General features: G+C 46.9%; 1 protein-coding gene across 1 annotated transcript in view; it reads right to left on the bottom strand.

The window, feature by feature from the left end:
- The window catches only part of glra3 (glycine receptor, alpha 3), a 70,282-nt gene that overhangs the window by 14,419 nt on the left and 33,645 nt on the right, over positions 1-22,218 (bottom strand). The window contains exons 4-6 of the mRNA XM_062554766.1: positions 16,257-16,480; positions 15,166-15,248; positions 11,834-11,971 (exon numbers count right to left, since the gene is read on the bottom strand). Of these exons, the coding sequence (XP_062410750.1) occupies positions 11,834-11,971; positions 15,166-15,248; positions 16,257-16,480 (445 nt within the window). The remainder of the gene's footprint in view (positions 1-11,833; positions 11,972-15,165; positions 15,249-16,256; positions 16,481-22,218) is intronic.

Here is a 22,218-nt window from a genome sequence, read left to right as displayed (position 1 = left end):
ACACACACTGTGAAGTCAAACTGCATTGGATTGGGATTAATGGGGAGAAAGATGCATGACAAAAAGAAAAGAAGAAAAAAAAAAAGAAATCGTGGTGACTTTCACTTTCAATCGGGTTAGCAGAGGGGAATCTGCTGAAGTATTCATTCAAGGATGTTTACGTTGCTTTCAGGCTGCAACGTCACGAGCGCGACGTGTCCGAAGACACAGGTGGTTAATTAAAGCTAACCGGGAGTGAGTAGGGGGAAATAACAGCACATGCTATTGCAACCACTGAAACAAACGCTGTAAGAGACGCTGAAACGAATGCTGGAAAACAACCTGCATATACAAGAAGTTCTGTGCAATTGAGGATATCTGAACCTTGGAGAGACGGCCGGTAAGACATTTATACCACCTTCGGGAAGATATGTTTGTACCGAACGCATTCCTTGAGCTATTGTGATACTGGCGTCCGTGGGCTCATCTGTTGCCCATGCTTTAAGTTGTTTAGGCTTTAAGCATTGTGATTCTATGCTTAGCGATTTCAATGACGTTTGACAAGTTGCGTAGTTGTTCGTTTAATTAGGTGCAAATGGGCCTGTGATTTAACCTACGGTTTGCATTTTGTTAGTTTAAATCTGGAAGTCTAGTGGTGGTGGGTTTGTGTATTGCTGCTAGTCCTTTTTATATTGACGGTGATGTTGTATATTGAGTTTCTATGTCATGAGCTATTTAATGAGCTATTTATAGTTACATTTTTCTATTGTGATTTTTCTATTGGATTAGTTACCTGCACTTTAGAACTGGCTTGATTATTTAAATGTCTATTGTTGGTTGTGTATTCTTATCTTATGTATTTTTTGGTCTCTATTTTGTTTGTCTTTTTAAAGGTTTTTCACCTGGTGAAATGACTAAAAATGAAATGGCTGCTACAGTGACTACTGCATATGTCTGCCTCTGAATTGAAAGAAAATAAAGAGAAAAATAATAAGGAGGAAACCAAAGCACTGTTGTATTGTGGAGTCATTGAGTGGAATCCAGCATTAAGAATCTCCATGGATGTCTTTCCATTTTCAAGTTGAGGAAGTTTGCACAGAACACTAGGCAGAACTTAACAGTGAAAAACCGCCGGTCAGAAACTGAAAAAACATGTCTGATCCTGCTTTGAAGACCGTTGAACACATTAGGATGGAGAGAACCACAACGAAAAGAGCCTTCTCTCGACTTGCAAACAGCTTAGTGAGGAATCATGAAGACATGGCTGAGGAAGACCTCAAGGAGGCCCTTAGTAAACTCACGATGGCTGCGGAAAAGGTCCTGGGTGTAAATGAAGATTTGGAAGCCAAACTCCTCGCTGACATTGAGGCTGGACTGGAAGCTGGAGAGGAGGCCATGCTGTCGGAACAACAAAAAGCTGACATAACGAAAGCCTCAAAGGACTGCGAGACGAAATTGAAAACCATCAAAAATCTTGTCCAAGACACATTGTGGTCCAGCTATGGAGCCCTTGAAGTGTTGACCGCGCTGCAAGTGGCAGAATCAGCCTGCAAGAACACCGTCGCAGTCGACCTTAGTAGCAAGCAAGAGGCTTATGAATTCATGCTTACCCACCTACAGCAGCTCACAAGGTCAGCAAAGGAAGTCCACAACCGCTGGAAGAAGTGGATCCCTGGCGACCAAAAGAAAGATCTTCAAGACAGACTCCAGGACCTTGAGGTAACAATCCCTAAGCTCATACTCAGAAAGGCTGATTTCATTCAGGAGAGGCTGAAGGATGAGGAGAGAAGACGACCAGCACCAGTAGCCCCCCCAAATCCCCCTGTAGCAACCATCAAGCTAAAGCCAACAGCTCTACCCACGTTCTCTGGAAATAGGCGCGATTTTAATAGATGGAGGAAGGACTGGGAAGCACTGCAGAGGCAAGGAGAGCCGACTGGGTCTAAGGAGGTGAAAAAATTCCAGTTGTTGGACAGCCTGGACGAAAAGGTCACCAGAGACCTTCGACTCACCGCCTACAACACAGCAGAAGATGTTTTCCGTGTCCTGGAGAACCGCTATGGGAACCAGACCGCCATTGCCATCGAAATTGTGGAGGAGCTACAGAGGATGCCGGCTGCAAGGAGTCATCAGCCAAGAAAAATCGTTGAGTTAATCCAAGCAGTAGAGAAAGCTCTGCAAGATTTGAGCGATCTAGGAGACACAGGAGCAATAAAAAACCCACTGGTCATAAAGTCTATCGAAAGTAAGCTTCCAGACTCCCTGAAGAAGGAGTGGCTCACATATGTTGCAGATAGTCGCAATGCTGTGACCCATGTCAACCGATTTGACACTCTGTTGGTGTTCCTGAAGCAACAAGAAAGGATCTATGAGCAGCTGGAGCACCTGATGGATGATGAGCCAAGGAGGGAAGCAAGACCAGAGCCTAGGTATGCCAAGACGAGGGCCACCGAATTAGAAGATTCCCGTTCAGGATGTGTAGTGTGTGGCGATTGGAAACACGGGACCAAGCTGTATTTCTGCAGGCAGTTTCGAGCACTGAAACCAGTGGAAAGAGAAGCTGCAGTAAAGAAGCTAGGAGCCTGTGAGCGGTGCCTTGAAGTCCATGACGACCTGGCATTTTGCAAGTCCACCTTCCTCTGCAAACACCCAGACTGCCAGGATGGACATGGCCAGGAACATCATTATTACCTGTGCCCCAACACGTACACAACAAGAGGTGCAGGCCAGAAAAGAAGTGGACGTGATCCTAGGGAAGGGAGGAGAAAGTACACTGCTGGCCAAGAGGACTTCTTAAGTAAACTCTCCCCTGAGCTTGCAAACCAGTGCAGAGATGTCTTTTCAAACGCTGCATCAAAGACCCTTAGCACGTCGACGGAGCAATCAAGCCTCCTCATGGGAAGTGGGATACAGGAGTCGCCAGTCATCATGATGCTTCTCGACGTGACTGCAAATGCTGGCCAAAGAATTGGGACTTTGATCGACCTGGCGTCTGACACTAATTATATTACACACAGGGCTGCAAGCAGGCTGAACCTGAAGAGCGAAGAAATCACCCTCATTGTCCATGGTGTTGGGGGGATGAAAGTTCATGTAGAGACGAAGAGGTACCTCTTAAAGATCAGGGTGAAGAGCCCCAAAGGCACCCTTCAATCTCACCAGCTCCTTTGCTATGGATTGGACCACATTGCAGATGTCCACAAAGGCGTGACCGCAAGGCAACTGCAGAGGTTCTTCTCAGACATCCCAGCTGTTGAGCTTGAGCGCCCTAAGGAAATCAGCTTACTGATAAGCCACAGAGAGGGTAAGCTGGCACCTCAGCGCATCAGGGTCATCGGAGATCTTGTGCTATGGGACGGACCATTGGGGAAGACCGTCGGAGGCACACACCCGGACCTTTTTGAAAGCATTGCCGTGTCCACCCACACAACCAAAACCCACTTTGCTAGGTCAATGAGAACAGCCGCAGTAAAGTATGAAGAGCTCACTGTCAGGATTCCAGAAGAACCACCACCAGCCAGTCAGAATAGCTGTAACCCACAGGAGTCAACGACTCTTACCACCAACCATGACTTCCTGGAATGGTGGAGGTGGGACAGCATCGGCGCTGCCTGCCAACCAAGGTGTGGGGGCTGCCGCTGTGGAAATTGCCAGCCAGGGGGCAAGGAGATGACACTTGCTGAAGAGCGGGAGCTTGAGGTAGTAAGAGAGGGCCTTACGTATGTCTCTGGCGGCTGTCACAGTAAGGACCCACACTGGCATGCTAGGTACCCCTGGGTGGAGGACCCAATCTCACTCCCAAACAACAGGGGAGCCGTTGAGGCCACGTTCCTTAGAACAGAGAGACATCTTGCCAAAGAGCACAAGTGGAAGACTGCCTATGCTGCCCAAGTACATGACATGATTGCTAGAGGAGCTGCAATCAAGCTGTCCAGGGACATGATCACCAACTGGACCGGGCCAGTTTGGTATGTCAGCCACCTCATTGCTCCAAACCCGCATTCAATCACAACACCAGTGAGGCTTGTCTGGAATAGCAGCCAGAAGTTCAGTGGTGTGAGCCTGAATGACATGCTGATGAAGGGTCCAGACGTCCTCAACCCGATCCGTGCAGTCCTCCTGAGATTCCGGAGTGGGGTGTATGCCGCTCTGGGCGATATTAGAAAGATGTACAATTCTGTCTGGCTCGAAGACCGCGAAGTGCACCTACACAGGTTCTTGTGGCGGGACTCCGAAGATGAGGAGCTGCAAGAGTATGCTATTACTAGAGTAAATATTGGAGATAAACCAGCGGGCTGTATCGCGCAACTGGCTATGCGCGAGACTTCCAACTTCCCTCAGTTCATGCACCTTGAAGAGGAGCGTCGGGTACTCCAACAGGACAGCTATGTCGATGACCTCCTGACATCACATGATGACCTTGACCAGCTGAAAGCCATTGCTGCAAATGTGGAGCAAATCCTGAAGGCTGGAGGATTTCAACTTAAACCGTGGGTGTTCTCTGGGCAAAGTGGGAGGCAGGAGTCTCATGAAGATCCAGGTGATAAACTGAAAGCCACAGTTGGAGCCATGGTCCTCCCAAATCAAATCGGTGACGACGACAACAAAGCCCTTGGCCTCGGCTACATTGTCGAAGATGACCTGCTTCACGTTATGACGTCAGTCAATTTTTCAAAAAGGAAAAGAAAGATGCGGCTTGGCCAGAACCTCCTTCAAGAACAGATTCGGCCTCAGACCCCGAACCCCCTGACAAGGAGGGAACTACTCAGCCAGGTGGCTGGACTGTACGACCCAGCTGGCTTGGTAACCCCTGCAAAGCAGAAAGGGGCTATCCTGGTGCGCAGAGCATTTCAAGAAGCTAAAAGCAAGAGTTGCTCAGCCAAAGATACATGGGACAAGGCGCTCTCAGATGAACTGAGGGAAGATGCGATGAAGCTTTTTGAAGAATACGTTCAGCTTGGCAAAGTTAATTTCGCCAGGGCGTTAACTCCTCCATGCCATGCGAATGACCCGTGGGCAATCACCTTTTCTGATGGAAGCGAGCATGCTTATGGAGCAGTGATGTACCTGAGGTGGAGCACTGACCAGGGTTCCATCATCAGGCTAGTGGAGTCCAAAGCTAAACTGACCCCCTTGGATCAGAAGGGAGATGCCGTGAAAGCAGAAGTGTGTGGGGCGGTGTTCGCCTCCCGGCTGAAGGTTTACTTTGAGATTCACAGCCGGATTAAAGTTGGAAGATGGTACCACTTTGTTGACAGCCAGACAATCCTTGGTGCGATACAAAGAGAGAGCTATGGTTACCAAACCTTCTTCGCAAATCGTATTGGAGAAATCCAAAGCAACTCACAAGTACAAGACTGGTGGTGGGTCCCTGGTCCACAGAACATTGCTGACTTGATTACAAGAGGAGGTGGGCCCAGGGACCTTGATGAGGATTCAGAGTGGCAGACTGGACCAAGGTTCCTGAGCTTACCTGTGAGTGAATGGCCCATCAAGTCCTCTAAAGAAATTGCAACTGCTGCTAGAGAGAGCATCATCAAGATGCAGAAGAAAAGCTTTGTTGCCGCGCTGACGAGGGCCCAGTCAATAAGGTTGTTACAGCTCCAAAATCCAGCTCAAACGGGGCTACAAAGGCCAGATCCAGCAATCCAGGGCCTTGTGGACATTAAGCGGTTCAGCATCCTAACGGGTCTGGTTAAGACCATTGCATGGGTATGGAGGGCTGCAAAAAAGTTCCTTGGATCAAACCGAGCCTTAGGTAGACCAAAGTGGGAGGCAGTCCCTTTGGCTGGAGTCATCTCAGTGAGAGAGAGAGAAGATGTGCTGAGAGACCTTTTCCTTGGTGCGCAACAAGGTACCAACTTCCCAAGCACTATGACTGATAGGCTGGTAGTCTTTAAAGAACAGGACTCTGGGCTTCTTGTCTGTGGGGGAAGAATACAAAGTTTTAAAGAAGATCACGCAGCCGTTCCCATCCTGCCATATGATTCTTGGGTGTCCACACTATTAGCTCGAGAGTCTCATGGCGAAGGTCATGATGGTGTGGCTGGGACCCTGCTTAAGATGAGAAGGAAGGCTTGGGTCGTAAGAGGAAGGAGAATTGCCCAAAATGTTGTTGACCGCTGTCTAGTCTGCAAAAAGGCGAGAGCAAAGAAATGCCAACAAGTGATGGGTGACTTGCCGTCTGAAAGAACTGAGCCTGCAGCACCCTTTGAATTCACTACAGTGGACCTCTTCGGACCCTACCATGTGAGGGATGACGTCAAGAAAAGAGTGACACTTAAAGTCTGGGGTGTTGTTTTTTGCTGCATGGCCAGTAGAGCCATCCACACAGAGCTGGCAAATTCTGTCTCCACCGAAGCATTCCTGATGGCCTACCAAAGGTTTACTGCAATTCGGGGGCATCCGAGGAAGCTCTGGTCGGACCCGGGGACCAACTTTGTAGGTGCAAAGTCAGTTCTGGAGCAACTCCACAGATTCCTAGACAGTCAGAACAAGGCTGCCCTGGAGGAAATGGCCGCGAGAAATCAAACCGAGTGGATGTGGAAGATCCATCCAGCTGACTCCCCACACAGGAATGGTGCTGCGGAAGCCGCTGTGCGCATCGTGAAGAGGGCCCTTCAGAGCCTTGGGAAGGAGTCACCACTGAGCTACAGTGAGTTCCACACTGCTCTCTACTTGGCGGCCAATCTTGCGAATGAGCGTCCGATTGATGCTAGAATCCAGAGCAGGGAAGACTGTATCAAGTATGTGACACCGAACACTCTCCTGCTTGGCAGAGCTTCTCAAGAAGGGGATGTCAAAGGCTTTGACTTTACTAGCTACCCTTATAAGAGGCTCCGAGCCATGCAGTCTGAGGTGGCGAAGTTCTGGAGGTGCTGGAGTCAACTGGCTGGCCCCAACCTCTTCATCAGGAGTAAGTGGCACACTGTGGAGAGGAATGTCGCTGTAGGGGACATCGTCTGGTTGTGTGACCAAAATGCGATGAGGGGGCACTTCAAACTTGGCCGGGTTGTCAGCACCAATCCGGACAGCAAAGGCATCGTGAGGGACGTCGGTGTTAAGGTTTCGCCGAGCTGCAGTGTTGCTGTGATGGCTGTAGGGACAAGGAAACCCTGCCTTGATGAAGCGAAGGAGAGGACTCAAGCTGTGGTTCTCCACCGGGATGTCCGGCGCCTAGTTGTCCTGTTGCCTGTCGAAGAGCAAATGGCCCACTGAAGTCGTATGGCTTAGATGTTTCAGGATTTCAGTTTGATGAGTGGCGACCTTCCCAGAACGAAGTCAGGAAAGCTCGAGTGGGAGGTGTGAAGTCAAACTGCATTGGATTGGGATTAATGGGGAGAAAGATGCATGACAAAAAGAAAAGAAGAAAAAAAAAAGAAATCGTGGTGACTTTCACTTTCAATCGGGTTAGCAGAGGGGAATCTGCTGAAGTATTCATTCAAGGATGTTTACGTTGCTTTCAGGCTGCAACGTCACGAGCGCGACGTGTCCGAAGACACAGGTGGTTAATTAAAGCTAACCGGGAGTGAGTAGGGGGAAATAACAGCACATGCTATTGCAACCACTGAAACAAACGCTGTAAGAGACGCTGAAACGAATGCTGGAAAACAACCTGCATATACAAGAAGTTCTGTGCAATTGAGGATATCTGAACCTTGGAGAGACGGCCGGTAAGACATTTATACCACCTTCGGGAAGATATGTTTGTACCGAACGCATTCCTTGAGCTATTGTGATACTGGCGTCCGTGGGCTCATCTGTTGCCCATGCTTTAAGTTGTTTAGGCTTTAAGCATTGTGATTCTATGCTTAGCGATTTCAATGACGTTTGACAAGTTGCGTAGTTGTTCGTGTAATTAAGTGCAAATGGGCCTGTGATTTAACCTACGGTTTGCATTTTGTTAGTTTAAATCTGGAAGTCTAGTGGTGGTGGGTTTGTGTATTGCTGCTAGTCCTTTTTATATTGACGGTGATGTTGTATATTGAGTTTCTATGTCATGAGCTATTTAATGAGCTATTTATAGTTACATTTTTCTATTGTGATTTTTCTATTGGATTAGTTACTTGCACTTTAGAACTGGCTTGATTATTTAAATGTCTATTGTTGGTTGTGTATTCTTATCTTATGTATTTTTTGGTCTCTATTTTGTTTGTCTTTTTAAAGGTTTTTCACCTGGTGAAATGACTAAAAATGAAATGGCTGCTACAGTGACTACTGCATATGTCTGCCTCTGAATTGAAAGAAAATAAAGAGAAAAATAATAAGGAGGAAACCAAAGCACTGTTGTATTGTGGAGTCATTGAGTGGAATCCAGCATTAAGAATCTCCATGGATGTCTTTCCATTTTCAAGTTGAGGAAGTTTGCACAGAACACTAGGCACAACTTGACACACACACACACACACACACACACACACACACACACACACACACACACACACACACACACACACACACACAGATCTTCAGCTGCAGCCATTGATTAAACACTGCATTAAACCCTGCATCTCCTTGGGCAGATGCACCATGTGTCCAGGTGTCCTCAGCCTGCTGCCTGTGTTACCCTGTTAGCCCAGTGAGGACAAACAGACCGACTCAGTCCAATGTAAACACAGGGCCGTGGCCATATACACAGCCTGCAATGGCACTACTGGGACTCTGCTTGGCTCCCCTTCACGAGTAGACAAACTGTCAGCAGGCAGTGGCTGAGTGTTTGGAGAGGGAACAAACAAGAGGAGATTATGGGAAAATATTTCAGGGGTTTGTGACACGACGGAAATGTGCGACTATTTATTCTCTGTACTATCGATGATCAATCTAAATGAAGCAGCGGTGGGTGTTTATCTTCCTTGTTCAGTAGCCTTCGTCAACCCCTTTCTGGCATTCCGGTTAGAGGAGTCCCTGCTGCATTATTCAAAGAGAGCTCTGCGTTTGGCAGGCGGGTGAGAAGTTACTTTAATATCTATTTCAAAATGGCAATACAGCAGATGAGATGGGATTTTGATTTTTCCTAAAATGAAAGGCAGCATTCTGCTGTGATGTGAGGTGAGTTAATTTCCTCTCCATTTATTTAGAGTGTTGTCTCTTTCAGAGATCAGTGGTCCTTCATCATTCTGCTATTGATTCTGGGAGCTCAAGGAGAATGCTCTATAGCAAATATGGACTCAGTCACACACACACACACACACACACACACACACACACACACACACACACACAGACAGAGTACCAGGGGACATCCTGGGGGAACCGGCTCAATCTAAACTGCTCCACCCGTGTCCAGGATGCTGAAGGATGGAGATGCGGTCTCCCATGGACACAGTGTTCAAACACGGGGCAGAGGCTGGACCTTTCCGCTCTCTTGGCCCTCGAGAGTGACCGCCTGCATGACGAGGAGATGCCCTTGGCCCGGCCGCCCACTCCACTTCTCTCATGACTCCTCTCTCTCCCTCCCTCTCTCTCTCTCTCTCTCTCTCTCTCTCTCTCTCTCTCTCTCAATATCGTAGCAAATGCCTCAGCTCTGACGCACTGAGAAGGGCAGTGAGGCAGACTCTCTCTCTCTCTCTCTCTCTCTCTCTCTCTCTCTCTCTCTCTCTCTCTCTCTCTTCTCCCCATAGGATGCCTTTTCATTGTGCATGACTTATCTTCCTGTTCAGCCATTCAAACCAATACAGAAGTGACAGGGCTGAATGGGTCCACTATCTAAATATAGAGGGCGTGGGTGGGCGAGTAGTGGAAGATCTGGAGTCCAATTCCAGCGGTACATTTCTGTAACCGTTTGCATGAGTAAATGCGCTAATTGGCAATAACGGACAGTTACACTCCAGGGAACATGTCGAAGACCTAATGAGGTAAATGGCAGCGTTTCAGTGGCAGCTGAGAAAAATAATACATTTCCATAGAAGCACAGGAACACAGCATCTGTGTTTCATGCATACTGTAGCCTCAGATGTATATATAACTACAAAACCACAATAAAGAATGCTCCCTTTCATCAACCTTGACTCACTGGATGACTTTTGAATGCTACTTTAAGAATAGACCATTCAGTAAGCAGGCCAGGTTTAGACATGAGACACATAAATGAGTAATCTGATCACCAATGAAGCATTCAATGACAAACACACAGTCTTCTGTGATGCCGAGATTGATCATTTTGATATGGCTGGTATGGTCCATTTGTTATGGAATCGTACATTCAACAATTCTGCCGAAGTATTTTAGGACAGGAGAAACAGAAACGGGGAAACAACAGTTTAATTGGCTACGCACAATCTCGGAGTACTCCAGCTGTGACAGCCACCTTGAACATGATCACTAGGTTCCGAGCTCTTCCACAAACTTTCATAATCTGAAACATCCACTGCTGCATGACACATCTGTCATTCTTTCTACTCTGCAGTAAAAATGTTAACAAGCTTTTGTGGATGCAAAGTGCCAAACACGAACAAAAAGATACAATTCATATGTGTCGCCTGGATGCTGAACACACAAAATTGTCATAAACAACGAACAACAATTTGGAATACAACAATCAAGGCAGAATGTGTGTTTTCAAATAATAAATAAGAGTATCAGTTGTGTGCCATCATGAATCCATAAGTGATTAGTTTTAGACAACATAAGCCACAATCACACGGATAAGAATTGAAACAAATATATCCATGATATCCATATCGTCATAATTATCATATCCACGTTTCATTCCGCTACAAATACATTTCACTTTGTTCAGTACAAAACTTTAAGTGTCCCTTATTGATGAGCTACTGATGGAAGTACCTTTCATGTTTACAAGTCAGGGAGTGCCCACAACATATAAAATATGGAATTACTTAACAACGTCTACATAATTTAGCAACTGGAAGCTGATAGAGAACAAGCCTTTTCAATTACAAGATGAGGTAAAGTTCCCCTACTCTCTCTGTCTCTCTGTGTCTTTTTCTCTCTCTCTCTCTCTCCTCTCTCTCTCTCTCTCTCTCTCTCTCTCTCTCTCTCGTGTCTACAACTCTCCTTTATTATCATTGTAGTTGGCCAATCCAGGGGAAAGCCCTCGCTGCTCTCTGTAATTGAGACACAGCCCAGGCCTGAGTAGCCCTTGCAGGGTAAGGCTTACTTAGTGGATGGCCATTTGGACAAGACAGTGCATGTATTATGCAGGGCGACATAGGGAATGGCTACATTATTCACTCTCTGCCTAACACTTCCGTTCACTTCACTGGAAGCAGAAGAAGTCAAGGCGTTGGGTCTTCCAGTGCATTTGTGTGAGGATGATAAAAGCTTGCTCTCCCTTCGCAGTGCAGACACACACACACACACACACACACACACACACACACACACACACACACACACACACTCACACACACACACACACACACACAAACACACACGCACACATGAATGCAAACACACAGACAGACAGCTACTTTGCAAAACGCAACAGAGTTGCAAAAACCCCTCCATCTGTGAGCTCGACAGAAAGACGACAGCACATGCTCTCAAAGGGCCCAGACCGTGAATGAAGACCAAATTTCCTACTCACACACTGTCTTTGAAAGCCAGGGCACATTACATTTACAGTCTCTCTGAAACTTACGAGCACACCACGCAACATTAAAATCATTCCTGATCCCGTCCAGCACTCTAAGGCCCTTATGAAACCCTACTATCAACACTGAGAGAACAGTCAGATGGAGAAGAACACACAACAAATGAGAAAACAATGACTTCCAGAAGCGGAGGCAGCGCTACAGTTAAGTCTACGGCTGCTTCTCTGATGTTGTGGCTCCAGTGACAGACAGGATGGGGTGGTGGTGGTGGTTGTGGTGGAGGTGGTGTTTCTCTTTACCTGTGTTGTAGTGCTTGGTGCAGTAGCGTAGATCCTCCTCGTCCTTGAGGATGAACTGGGGTAACGTGAGCCCCTCGGCCACCTGAACGGGACCCCCCGCCTGCCACTCAAAGATCAGGTCGTTCATTGTGTAGCCAACTGTCAAGACAAGACAAAACTGCATCAGTTCCCATTGTGCGTCACTGAATTGGCTCATTGTTATTCATAAGGCTCTGACACATCCCTTTGACTACCACCATGTTGCAGAGCTTCTATATGCATTCAGGTCAACTAAAGAAACCTGACTGAAGGAACACTGCTTTTGTATTCTCCATAAAATCAACTGTATCAACAGTGAATGGATGGAATTCAATACTGTTAGCAAATATTCTTATTTGAAAGGTTAAGTATTCCCTTGCAATATAAATGTACTTTGCACATACATATAGTTATAGAAACATCAATATAGTCCTTGAAAAGGGAATTCGATGTCTGAAAGATCTGTTGGGCATGATTACTCAGATGAGGGGGAAGTGCAGTTTAAATACAGGCTGCCCACAGTCTTGACACCCAGTTTCCCTTTTCCCATCATGCAACGCTCTAGCTTGGGGGCTGCACAAGTGCAGATGTCTGAGAAATATTTGGAGATCAGTCAAACAAGTCATCATGAGCATTATGACTCAACACAGCAGCTCTACTGCATTAGATTATCTATTTCCAGTCCCTGGTTGGATTTCCTTTCATGTTTTTTTTTTTTTTTCTTGTGTGTGTGTGTGTGTGTGCGTGTGTGTGTGTGTGTGTGCGTGTGTGTGTGTGTGTGTGTGTGTGTGTGTGTGTGTGTGTGTGTGTGTGCGCATGTGTGTGTGTGTGTGTGTGTGTGTGTATTTTTCTGCCAACCCACAGGGATCACTCCTAGTCAAACATTAGCTGTGCACTCGATCCAATGGTGTTCCGTCCTCTCGACAGACCGTCATCCCTAGATGCATTAATGTGTTAACGAGATCCGTAAGTCCTAACAAACTTTGAGCAATGCACCGCTCATTTATTGTGCAATGTTCTTTCTTTTGCTGGGCATTATTGCATTTTCAGATTGTCTCGGAACGGTTGTCCATAATGGCAACGCCACGAGGCTTCGCTGACTGTGGCACATAATAAACTTGAACAAGGCTTACAAATGAAGACAAATTATTTCTCGAAGCATTAAGCAGAGACATCAAAATATCCCCAGGGCCACAACTCTGCTGGAAAGGAGATGGTGTGTAAAAATGTTTAAATAAATTGCGGGAGATTTTAATTATAGGTTTCCTCTCCTTTATAATTAACATCCAATGGCCATTTGCCATGTCTTTGATAATTATATCAGACCATATAATGGAGATCCACTGGGGTTGTTTAAATAGAATATTGCTATTTGTATGAATGACAATTGTTTTAACGCTTCATTGACTAGGCTTTTTTCCTCTTTTAACTGCAGAAACAGTATGCATCGCCATTCATTTTAGTTAGTCATCCAGCCAGCACAACATTTTTTCAATGAGAAGAAATTAATTATTTCATAATATCATATCAAATAGCATGTTTTGTCTTTAAAATTCATCTCTCGCAGAACTGAGACGACTGCTATGATTCATAGCTAAACACAGCCATCCTGACTGAGCTAACATTAAGAATCGCAACCTTCTTGTAGGCTGTGGTGGTGCTTTGCTAATGCTTGTGATGACTATGATCAGGTGCCCAGTGCAGCCACCCTCATCTGGCACAGATGCTCAGGGTCCAGAGGGGTGGATGGGAGGGGGAGAGCGACAGGGACTTTCACTAAAAGCCTCTGCACTGCACAGTCCAATCACCAGGGGAGCCCTTGAATGAATTAGTGACATGTTAGTGCCAGACCGGAGTTTCCTTTGCAAACGTAGGCACTTGGCATGGCTTTCTGGACACTTTAAGTGATCATGTGCACTATCCACCCAGCCATGAGGGCCCCCTGGTCTAGTGGCAGAGCTCAGCATGGCGTAAGAGAGAGGGGGGGGGGGGGTGCACTGCTGCCTCAGGAGCTCTGGGAGAGACGGATGTCGTACAGTATGGTGCATTACTGTCTCCATGTCCCCCTGTGGGGCCACTTGCAAACGTTTGTTTCAAACTCTCGAATAGTTTGGTAGCTTAGATGCAATGGCTTCCTAATGCTGAATTGTATGGACGAGTGTGACTATTTTTTTCAGCAGCCTCACAGGGGGTCAGAGGTGACTTCTGTGCAAGAGCACACAGCTTGGAGGATCATTAAAACTGTGGTTTTGAATAGCATCAAGCATCTATGGGAATGAGGATGAATTTCTTCCTAAAACACACCCTCCTCTTGATTTACAACACCGTACACCGTTGATGTCTTTTGGTTGAATCTGTGCAGCTATGTACACTAAGCTCACATTCACAAGGATCACAAAGTTCAAACAAGCTCCGAACAGGAGTCACATGTAATAGAACACCCAACCTCTGTACATCAAACAGGTGAGTTCAGTGAATGTCTTCAAAGAAGACCTGAAAACATACCTGTATAAGAGAGCCTTTAGTTAACTCATCTTGTCTTGTAGACTACTGATTGTTTTTATTATTGTGTTGCATGTTCCACATGTAAAGCACTCTGAGCTGCATTCTGTGTATGAAAGGTGCTCTACAAATAAAGATTATTATTATTATTATACTATGATAGTTATTATTATACCGGTATTGTGTATTCATATCTGTATTTGAAACTGGTGGAATCTTCTTGCCAATGTGTTTTTTTTTTACATTTGTAAAGGTAAGTGGTGAAGCACCTGTGGAGGGGGTGGATCTGGGACACCTTCTTGAGGTGTCATGGGCCTAATTCAAGGAATTTAACACCTCTCCTTTGTATATCTGAAATACATTTTTGGATGTTTTAAACAAAGACACTGCACATAGCGCCTTTAAGGATGAACAATTTCTATGCCTTGTCTTTACTAGATTTACAAAGCAACTTTAAAACAGGATTTTCCAGATTCCAGATTTCCAGATCAGTCCCCCTGAAGGGTGCATTCAGGCAAAAGAACATATTAATGTCCGCATACTTAAGGGGTTGCTAGGGCACAGCTGAGTCTTCGGGTTAGCTACTAATGCACAACGACCTGATGTGGTCTGACAGACCCAGGTAAAGCCCCACCACGCCACAAAAAATCTAATCAAATTTCAGTGAGTGACCTGACTATACAGCTTCTGGCTGCAGTCAGTGGGGGAGAGACTGTGCTCAGGGAGGAAAATGCCAGGCTTGTAATGTGTTCACTTGGAGATCTTACATAACGAGCTTGCACTGATCACAAAAGGTAAAGCGAGAGACTCACAACTCTCCAGCTGCATAATGCACGTTTGCACATCCATGGGGAAATTCTTCAGATCCATAGGACATGACAGAGTGAGTGTCAATCTGTGAGAGAGAGAGAGAGAGAGAGAGAGAGAGAGAGGAAGAGAGGGAGAGAGAGAGAGAGAGAGAGAGAAAGAGAGAATAAAACATGAGCCCAACACAGACTACTTTGAGTTGTTTATACCACGCAAATCCACTTTGTAAACAACCAAGCGATCCCCATACAGCGCACACAGTGCTGTGCGCCTAGGCGGGTCTACGGGATTTCAGCAGTGAGCTGATTGGCTGATGCGGAGGAGGGCCTAGCTGACAGCAGCAGATTGGATGCTCTAATTACGCTTCTCCACCACCCTCGCCGCCCCCTCGGCGGCTCCCCTGAGAGACAGGCTGGGCGGTCGAGAGAAATATCCACTCCTGCCATACCCACACGGCCCTCCATCAAGACTGCTTCTTCTCCTTTTTAATCTCCATCTCTCAGTCAGCCTCTGACTACCACCTGAGAAGTGCACTGTGCACCTTCAGATTTACACCACCCTAACCCCCCACCCCACCCCACCCCACTCCACCCCCATCATCCCTCCAGCCGTTATTTCATACTGGAGATGAATGGAGACGTGACTACGGTGATGGATGAGGCTGTTGGTCATACCCACAGTGTTGTTAATTCTGCACTCAGGGGTGGAATTATTGCTTTCTCGTCTGAAAGCTTCGTATCTCAGGCGTTCCAAGAGAGACCGGTGGCACCAGTGGTGTAGTCAGTACGTGATCCGCAGAACTACTGTACGCAGTATACCCACTTTAAAAGCATCACCATCTCAGTATACCCACTTCAAATGTTAATACGTATCCTTGCCTATTTTGTGTTGATCACAGTATACCCACTACAGCTAACTACTACGTCACAGTATACCCACTACAGCTAACTACTACGTCACAGCACTGTATATCCACTACAGCTAACTACTACGTCACAGTATACCCACTGCAGCTAACTACTACGTCACAGTATACCCACTACAGCTAAGTAGACTACACCACTGGGTGGCACCACGGCGGGAAATGTCCGCTCACCTGATGGAGTAGAGGACGTTGCCGTTCTTGAATATTCTCAGGAGCTTGTTGTCTGTGGTGACCTCGTGGAAGTGGGCTCCTTTCTCGTTGGCGAAGAACAAGTCGGGCTTCCAGATGGAGTCCAACATGGAGGGGTCCAGGTCCAGCGAGTCGTCCGGGTACTCGCTGTACGCTAGCCGCGGGTCGTTCCACTGCTGCCGCAGGAAGATGTTCACCCTGTAGTCCTGCCCAAAGAGAACGCACACGGAACATCGACCGCTTAGCTCGATCACAATATCTATTGCAGACTGAGACACAGAAATCAGTACAACAGATCTATCCGCTCTCTGCAGTGGGGATGTGTGATTATAGGGTGGCTATGTGGAGACATGAATGAAATCAATGATTTGCATAATGTTGGCAAAAGTCATGGTCTTTTTGGTAATGCCTCAAAAGAACATTGTACATCTCAGTTGGTCAGAAAATCTATGCATAACCTTGTCCATGATTGACAGAAATGAAGTATGCACAGTATACCATCATGTGTTAGTTATAGCTTTGTCAGTGTTGATCCAGTGAGCAGGACTCAGTGAGAAAAGACTAGGCAGAGATCTCTGCAACACTCTGTGCGTGAGATTGTCCCTGCATGATAGAGATAGCAGATATTAAATATTCGTGCATAGAGAGGATACTGCTGAAGGTCTAAGGTTGAGGATCTAATCCAATCTATGGCCTCAACAGAATCCAATCATCCTCTGGTCTACTCGTCATGTGTCCGTCAAAATGTCCCTGCCTTACCGAGATGTGTGTGTATGGGCTGGTAATGTGTGATATGCTAACACATACTCTGGCAAGCTGGTAACTGGATACTACTGACCAATAAAATGAATAGGTGGTGCAACTTCAGTGCATGTGCATGAAACGTCAATCAAAAGTGTTGTCAAGGAGACAGCTGTTTGAATCGAGAAGGGGAGGGATGTTTTGTTATCCTTGCAGTTGTTTCTAAATTTAGGATTAAATGGGAATGAAAACTAATAAAAGAAAGATTAGATATATTATCATAATGCAATATTAAATCAGTTGTTTTTCAATATTTAGCCTGGATGTGAAAAATAAAATAAACTTCATCATTTTAATACATTTCAGTAAAAAGATAATAAAATATGCTTAGATGAGATTACATTTATCTCTCCGAACGCATTTCATATCAGTTTGGGTGACATAATTCAGATGGATATGAAGACCATGGCTGGTGTAATAAAATATGACAGTGCCCCTGAGAAGGAAGGGGGCGGGTGGGGGGTGAAGTGGGGTGGTTGGGGGTGACAGGCGCTGGCTTTTGACTGCAACTCTGGGTGAGGATGCGGCTTCTGTATCACTATCCATCCAGCTCAGCCATTTTCCATTAGAGTTTATTAGAAAGCCAAGCTGTCTTGAGAGGGCGCAGGGCAGACACTCAGCAGAAAGCACAGGAGGGGACAGCCCATGCTCCGAAAGAAGGAGACAGAAAGAGTGGGAGCGAGAGAGAGAGAGAGAGGGGAGGGGAGAGGGAACGAGAGAGGGAGCGAGAGAAGGAGAGACAGAGAGGGAGGCAGAGAGAGAGAGAGCGGGAGGGAGAGAAGAGGGAGCAAGAGAGGGAGAGAGACGGAGAGAGGGAGCGAGGGAGGCAGATGTCACCTCTGAAGCAGACGCAGCGCACCAGTCGGAGGACAGGCCCACGAGAGCGGCCCCTCAGAGATGCTGGCTGTCAGAGGGAGCGCCTGTCAGACACGCGCCGTTGTCAGCGGGGGACGCCCGCCCGCCCGCCCGCCCGCCTGTGTGGGTGGGTGCACGGGGCAAGGGGAGGCTCTCAAACTCTGAGCTAATGCAGCGACACAAACTCTGACTGCTCTCACTGTGCCCGCTAAGAGCCAACGCAATCCATATCAGACACGGGCACAGCCAAAGCCGCCCGCAAAGCCGGTTGTACACCTGACCTCTGCCTCACTCTCTCCTGCTCCAGTCACGCAACACGGCCTATCTTGAGTAGTATGTCCATTTCATCCATTTTATCTGGACATCGAATACAAAATCATGAGAGGCAAATGATCGGCCGCTTTTACTCAGGACGTTACTTTCAACACGTCCGCTCCTGTGCTCTTTTGTGCGATCTGGTTTTTCCGGCATTTTCCGGAAGAGTGTTCACTCCGCTTCTCTTCATCTGCTCTGTATCGCTCTTTCTATCCACCCCCCCCCCCCCCCCCTCTTGGTTGCCCACATGTAGAACTTTTTTTTTTCACGCTTGTTGAGTCCGCAACCGTCTGTCATGCTCCACTTGTACCTTGAGTGGCTTTCTATGTTTGTGCGACTCCGATAACACGCCACTGTGGCCATGTTTTTTTCCTCTTGTTGAGTACATACACGAGTACACGTAACCTATGGGCCGACACGAGTTGTGCTTAAGCTCTCCTGGGGTCCCTGTGCCCGGCCCTCTGTCAACATGGCTGGCTAGCATGACTGTCTTCAGAGACTCTCCCATGGCGCTGAAAGACTTGGTATTGGGGTCACTGCTGGAGTCCTGTCACGCTATTTCATAATCAGCATGAACAGATGGAATAGATGGAATAGTTGAGACATTGGCTGACATTTCTTTAATGGATAAACCCTCCATTTGGGTTGTGAACAATGCAGTACATTTTGTTAAGATGTACAATAAACATGCTTTACTGATCACTGTGGCCTACAGTATACTGTATTTGTGTGGTTCCCTTGTTATCCTAAAGATGTAACTTGTTGCAACCTGCTGCAGTTGAACTGAATGGTCTACAGACCCTTTACAGACACACAGGCACCGGTGGGTTAGTACATACTGTACTCTAGACAAGGACGATTTCGGTACATGAATTTGTCAGTACATGAATATCAATTTCCGTCATGTTTCTCTAGATGTTATAAAAATAACATCTATGTAATAAAAAGCTACAAATTACTCTAATGATTTCTGCTTCACTGACCTCTTGCACATGTACTGTAGCAGATATTGGTACCGTCTGTTTTCATTATGTGGTTTCTGCAGCATGGTAGTCCTGCGTAGTGCACATTGCTGACTCAAATTAGTGCCTATGTATACCATAATTTCCCAACTATTAGCTGCGGCTTATTGATTATGCTCAATTTCTTCAGCTATCAAATTAATACACAGGTGCAGTTAATATGGCATTAATATAGTTTTGTTTCTTATAACTCGCATAAAACACTGTTCTACGGGTTACACACAATGTGGCTACTACACAGGAAACTACACAGGAAGTTTAATACAGGATTGTAATACATCGCATCCAGTTGGATCATTTCTGTATACTATTGTGTTGATAGTCATTGTGTCCTTGTCTAATCATTCATGCTTCGCTCAGAACTCACAGGAGGAAACTGGCTCAATTTAGGACTTGCTCTCAAATATGGAACAAATACATTTTCTGCACAGCAACCAGACATGAATGCAAAACTACCACTCAGCCGTTTCTGTTGGAAGTGATAGCTGGCAGACGCGCTGTGAAAGCACTCGAGGCAAATGGTAGATGGAAATGATGCTCCCGCTGTGGACCTTTAAGTTAAGTGGTGTAATTTCCATACAGCACAGCCACGCAGGCACCGTCGCATTTGAGCTGCATTTATTCCAGCCACACGCTTGACCCCCTCAGACCCCGCTGTGTGATGCCAACTCCTGTGACATGCATGACAAACTGACCACTGGCTGCTGTGTGTGTGTGTGTGTGTGTCTCTCTGTGTGTGTGTGTGTGTGTGTGTGTGTGTGTGTGCGCGCTCAGGGGCTCTGTTCTAGAGGGCCCCCATCTGTACAGGCGGAGAGAACCACATGACCAAGTTGAAGCTAGAGCTGCTCTACGAACATCAACAGCAACTGGCCATTTTACTTACTCTGTGTTTGATGTGGAATTGGACATTGACCGACTGCAGAGTCAGTTCAATTCTCTTTCTCTCTCCCTCTCTCTCTCTCTCTCTCTCTCTCTCTCTCTCTCTCTCTCTCTGTGTTTGTTCACTCCATCCCTGATAGTCTCAATAGATCCATGTCTTCTCACTCTCTCTGTTCTTTCATATTCCCTCTCTGTTCTGTTGTTCTCTCTCTGTGTCTGTCAGCGTGACTGTGACTGGCTTTTTTCAGTGCAGTCATAGGCAGTGACCTGAGGCTGGACCCTGATGCTCAATGATGCCATGTGCTCTTAATGCTCCGCTCTACCTCTGTCCTGGCCTCACGGATTATAGCACAGCACTGCACAGCACAGCACAGCACAGCCTTTGCAATCTCTCTCTCTCTCTCTTTCTCTTTCTTTCTCCATCTCTATCTCATTCTCTCTCCCTGCCTCCCCCTTTCTATTCCCCCTTCTATCTCCCTCCCACACTCTATCCTACCATCTCTCTCCCTCTCTCTCTCTCTCCCTCTGCCAGATGGCAGGGCTGTGCCTTTAAGAAGTGCTACGGTAATCCAGATGTGGCATATGGAGGAAGCAAGCCAGAAGAGAATCCCTGTACAGCAGCCTCCCTCTACGCGCTCTCTCTTTCTCCCTCTCCCTCTCCCTCTCCTCCTCCTCCCTCTCTCCCTCTCCTCCTCCTCCTTCTCAATTACTCCACTCTGCGCTCTCCATCACTGCCTCCACCACCTCTCATTTGTTTCAGAGGGAGAAAGAGGGAAGAAAAAAAGCCCCGTGTATACATTACATCCGCTACACAACTCCGTTGGGCTGGAAGAGTTATCGCTTCAGTACAAGTGAATTATCACCTCAAAGTTCCCCCGAACACTGCCTTTGCCAAACGCCAAGTCAAACTCACCTCGCCTCAACTCTCCCCACCACACACACACACACACACACACACACACACACACACACACACACACACACACACACACGCCACGCTGGGATGAATTTGAGATTCACAGCGAGCAGCTTTGGGTTAGAAGTCGCCTCATATTCCACTCCGCCACATGGCTTGAGTGTTTGAAAAGAATGAATTTTTGCTCCATCATCTGCCGAAACTTTGGACCACAAAGCAAACGTAACAGCTGCGAGCAAATGGCGGAGTGATTTGCGAGGGGGCTCGGCGGCGGCGTATTTATGAAGTGTGAGCTCTCGGGGCTCGGAGCAGGGGGCCCACGCAAGCACTGGCTCGTCAGAGGTAATTACTTCAGTGAGAGTGTCTTCTCTCTCAGCATATATTTTATTCAGATGAGGGCTGAGGGAAGTAAGCAACAGCGCTGTGTGTGTGTGTGTGTGTGTGTGTGTGTGTGTGTGTGTGTGTGTGTGTGTGACAAGGGAACTTTCTGTGGAAGATTTTGTGCTGGCAGGCTGTCACAGATGACCCATCAGCACATTTGCTTATGTGTGTCTGTGTGTGTGTGTGTGTGTGTGTGTGTGTGTGTGTGTGTGTGTGTGTGTGTGTGTGTGTGTGTGTGTGTGCGCTTGCCATTTATCCCATGATTAGCTCCCCCGTGTACTCTCTCTTTTAGAAAAGTTTAGCATCAATAATAGGGTGGGAATAGTCTCACCCACGTTTCCAACAAAAATATTCCCTCGGCGCCGGGAATGGGTTGGAGTGCTCATCTCTCCCTCCACCGGCCCCCATTGCTTAGCTTAACACTTTCATTAATGCAAGCGCTACATAATTTACACTGCTACTCCATTAGACTGTCATTCAGATAAGCAGTTCTCGTAATAGCTTAATAGTGCTTAATTAATTCATCAGGTCGTGGGAACAGAAACGGACTTATGTAACGGTTCGTCCAGGGCCTTATGGGGGTGGACTCCGGGCATGTGTGTGTGTGGTTGTGTGTGTGTGCATGTGTGTGTGTGTGTGTGTGTGGGGGGGGGGGGGGGGGGGGGTGGTTGGATGATGATGCCCGCTCAGGATACATGGCATGCTTGTGTCCCTGTTGTCATCATCTGTATGCCCGCACCACAGCACAATGCCCGCTTTCTGAATTGCCCACAAG

The sequence above is a fragment of the Sardina pilchardus genome, chromosome 2 (assembly GCF_963854185.1).
Source record: "Sardina pilchardus chromosome 2, fSarPil1.1, whole genome shotgun sequence".
In the NCBI taxonomy this organism is placed as follows: domain Eukaryota; kingdom Metazoa; phylum Chordata; class Actinopteri; order Clupeiformes; family Clupeidae; genus Sardina; species Sardina pilchardus.
The sequence above is the reverse complement of the archived record's forward strand: the minus strand, read 5'-3'. Positions and strand labels throughout refer to the sequence as shown.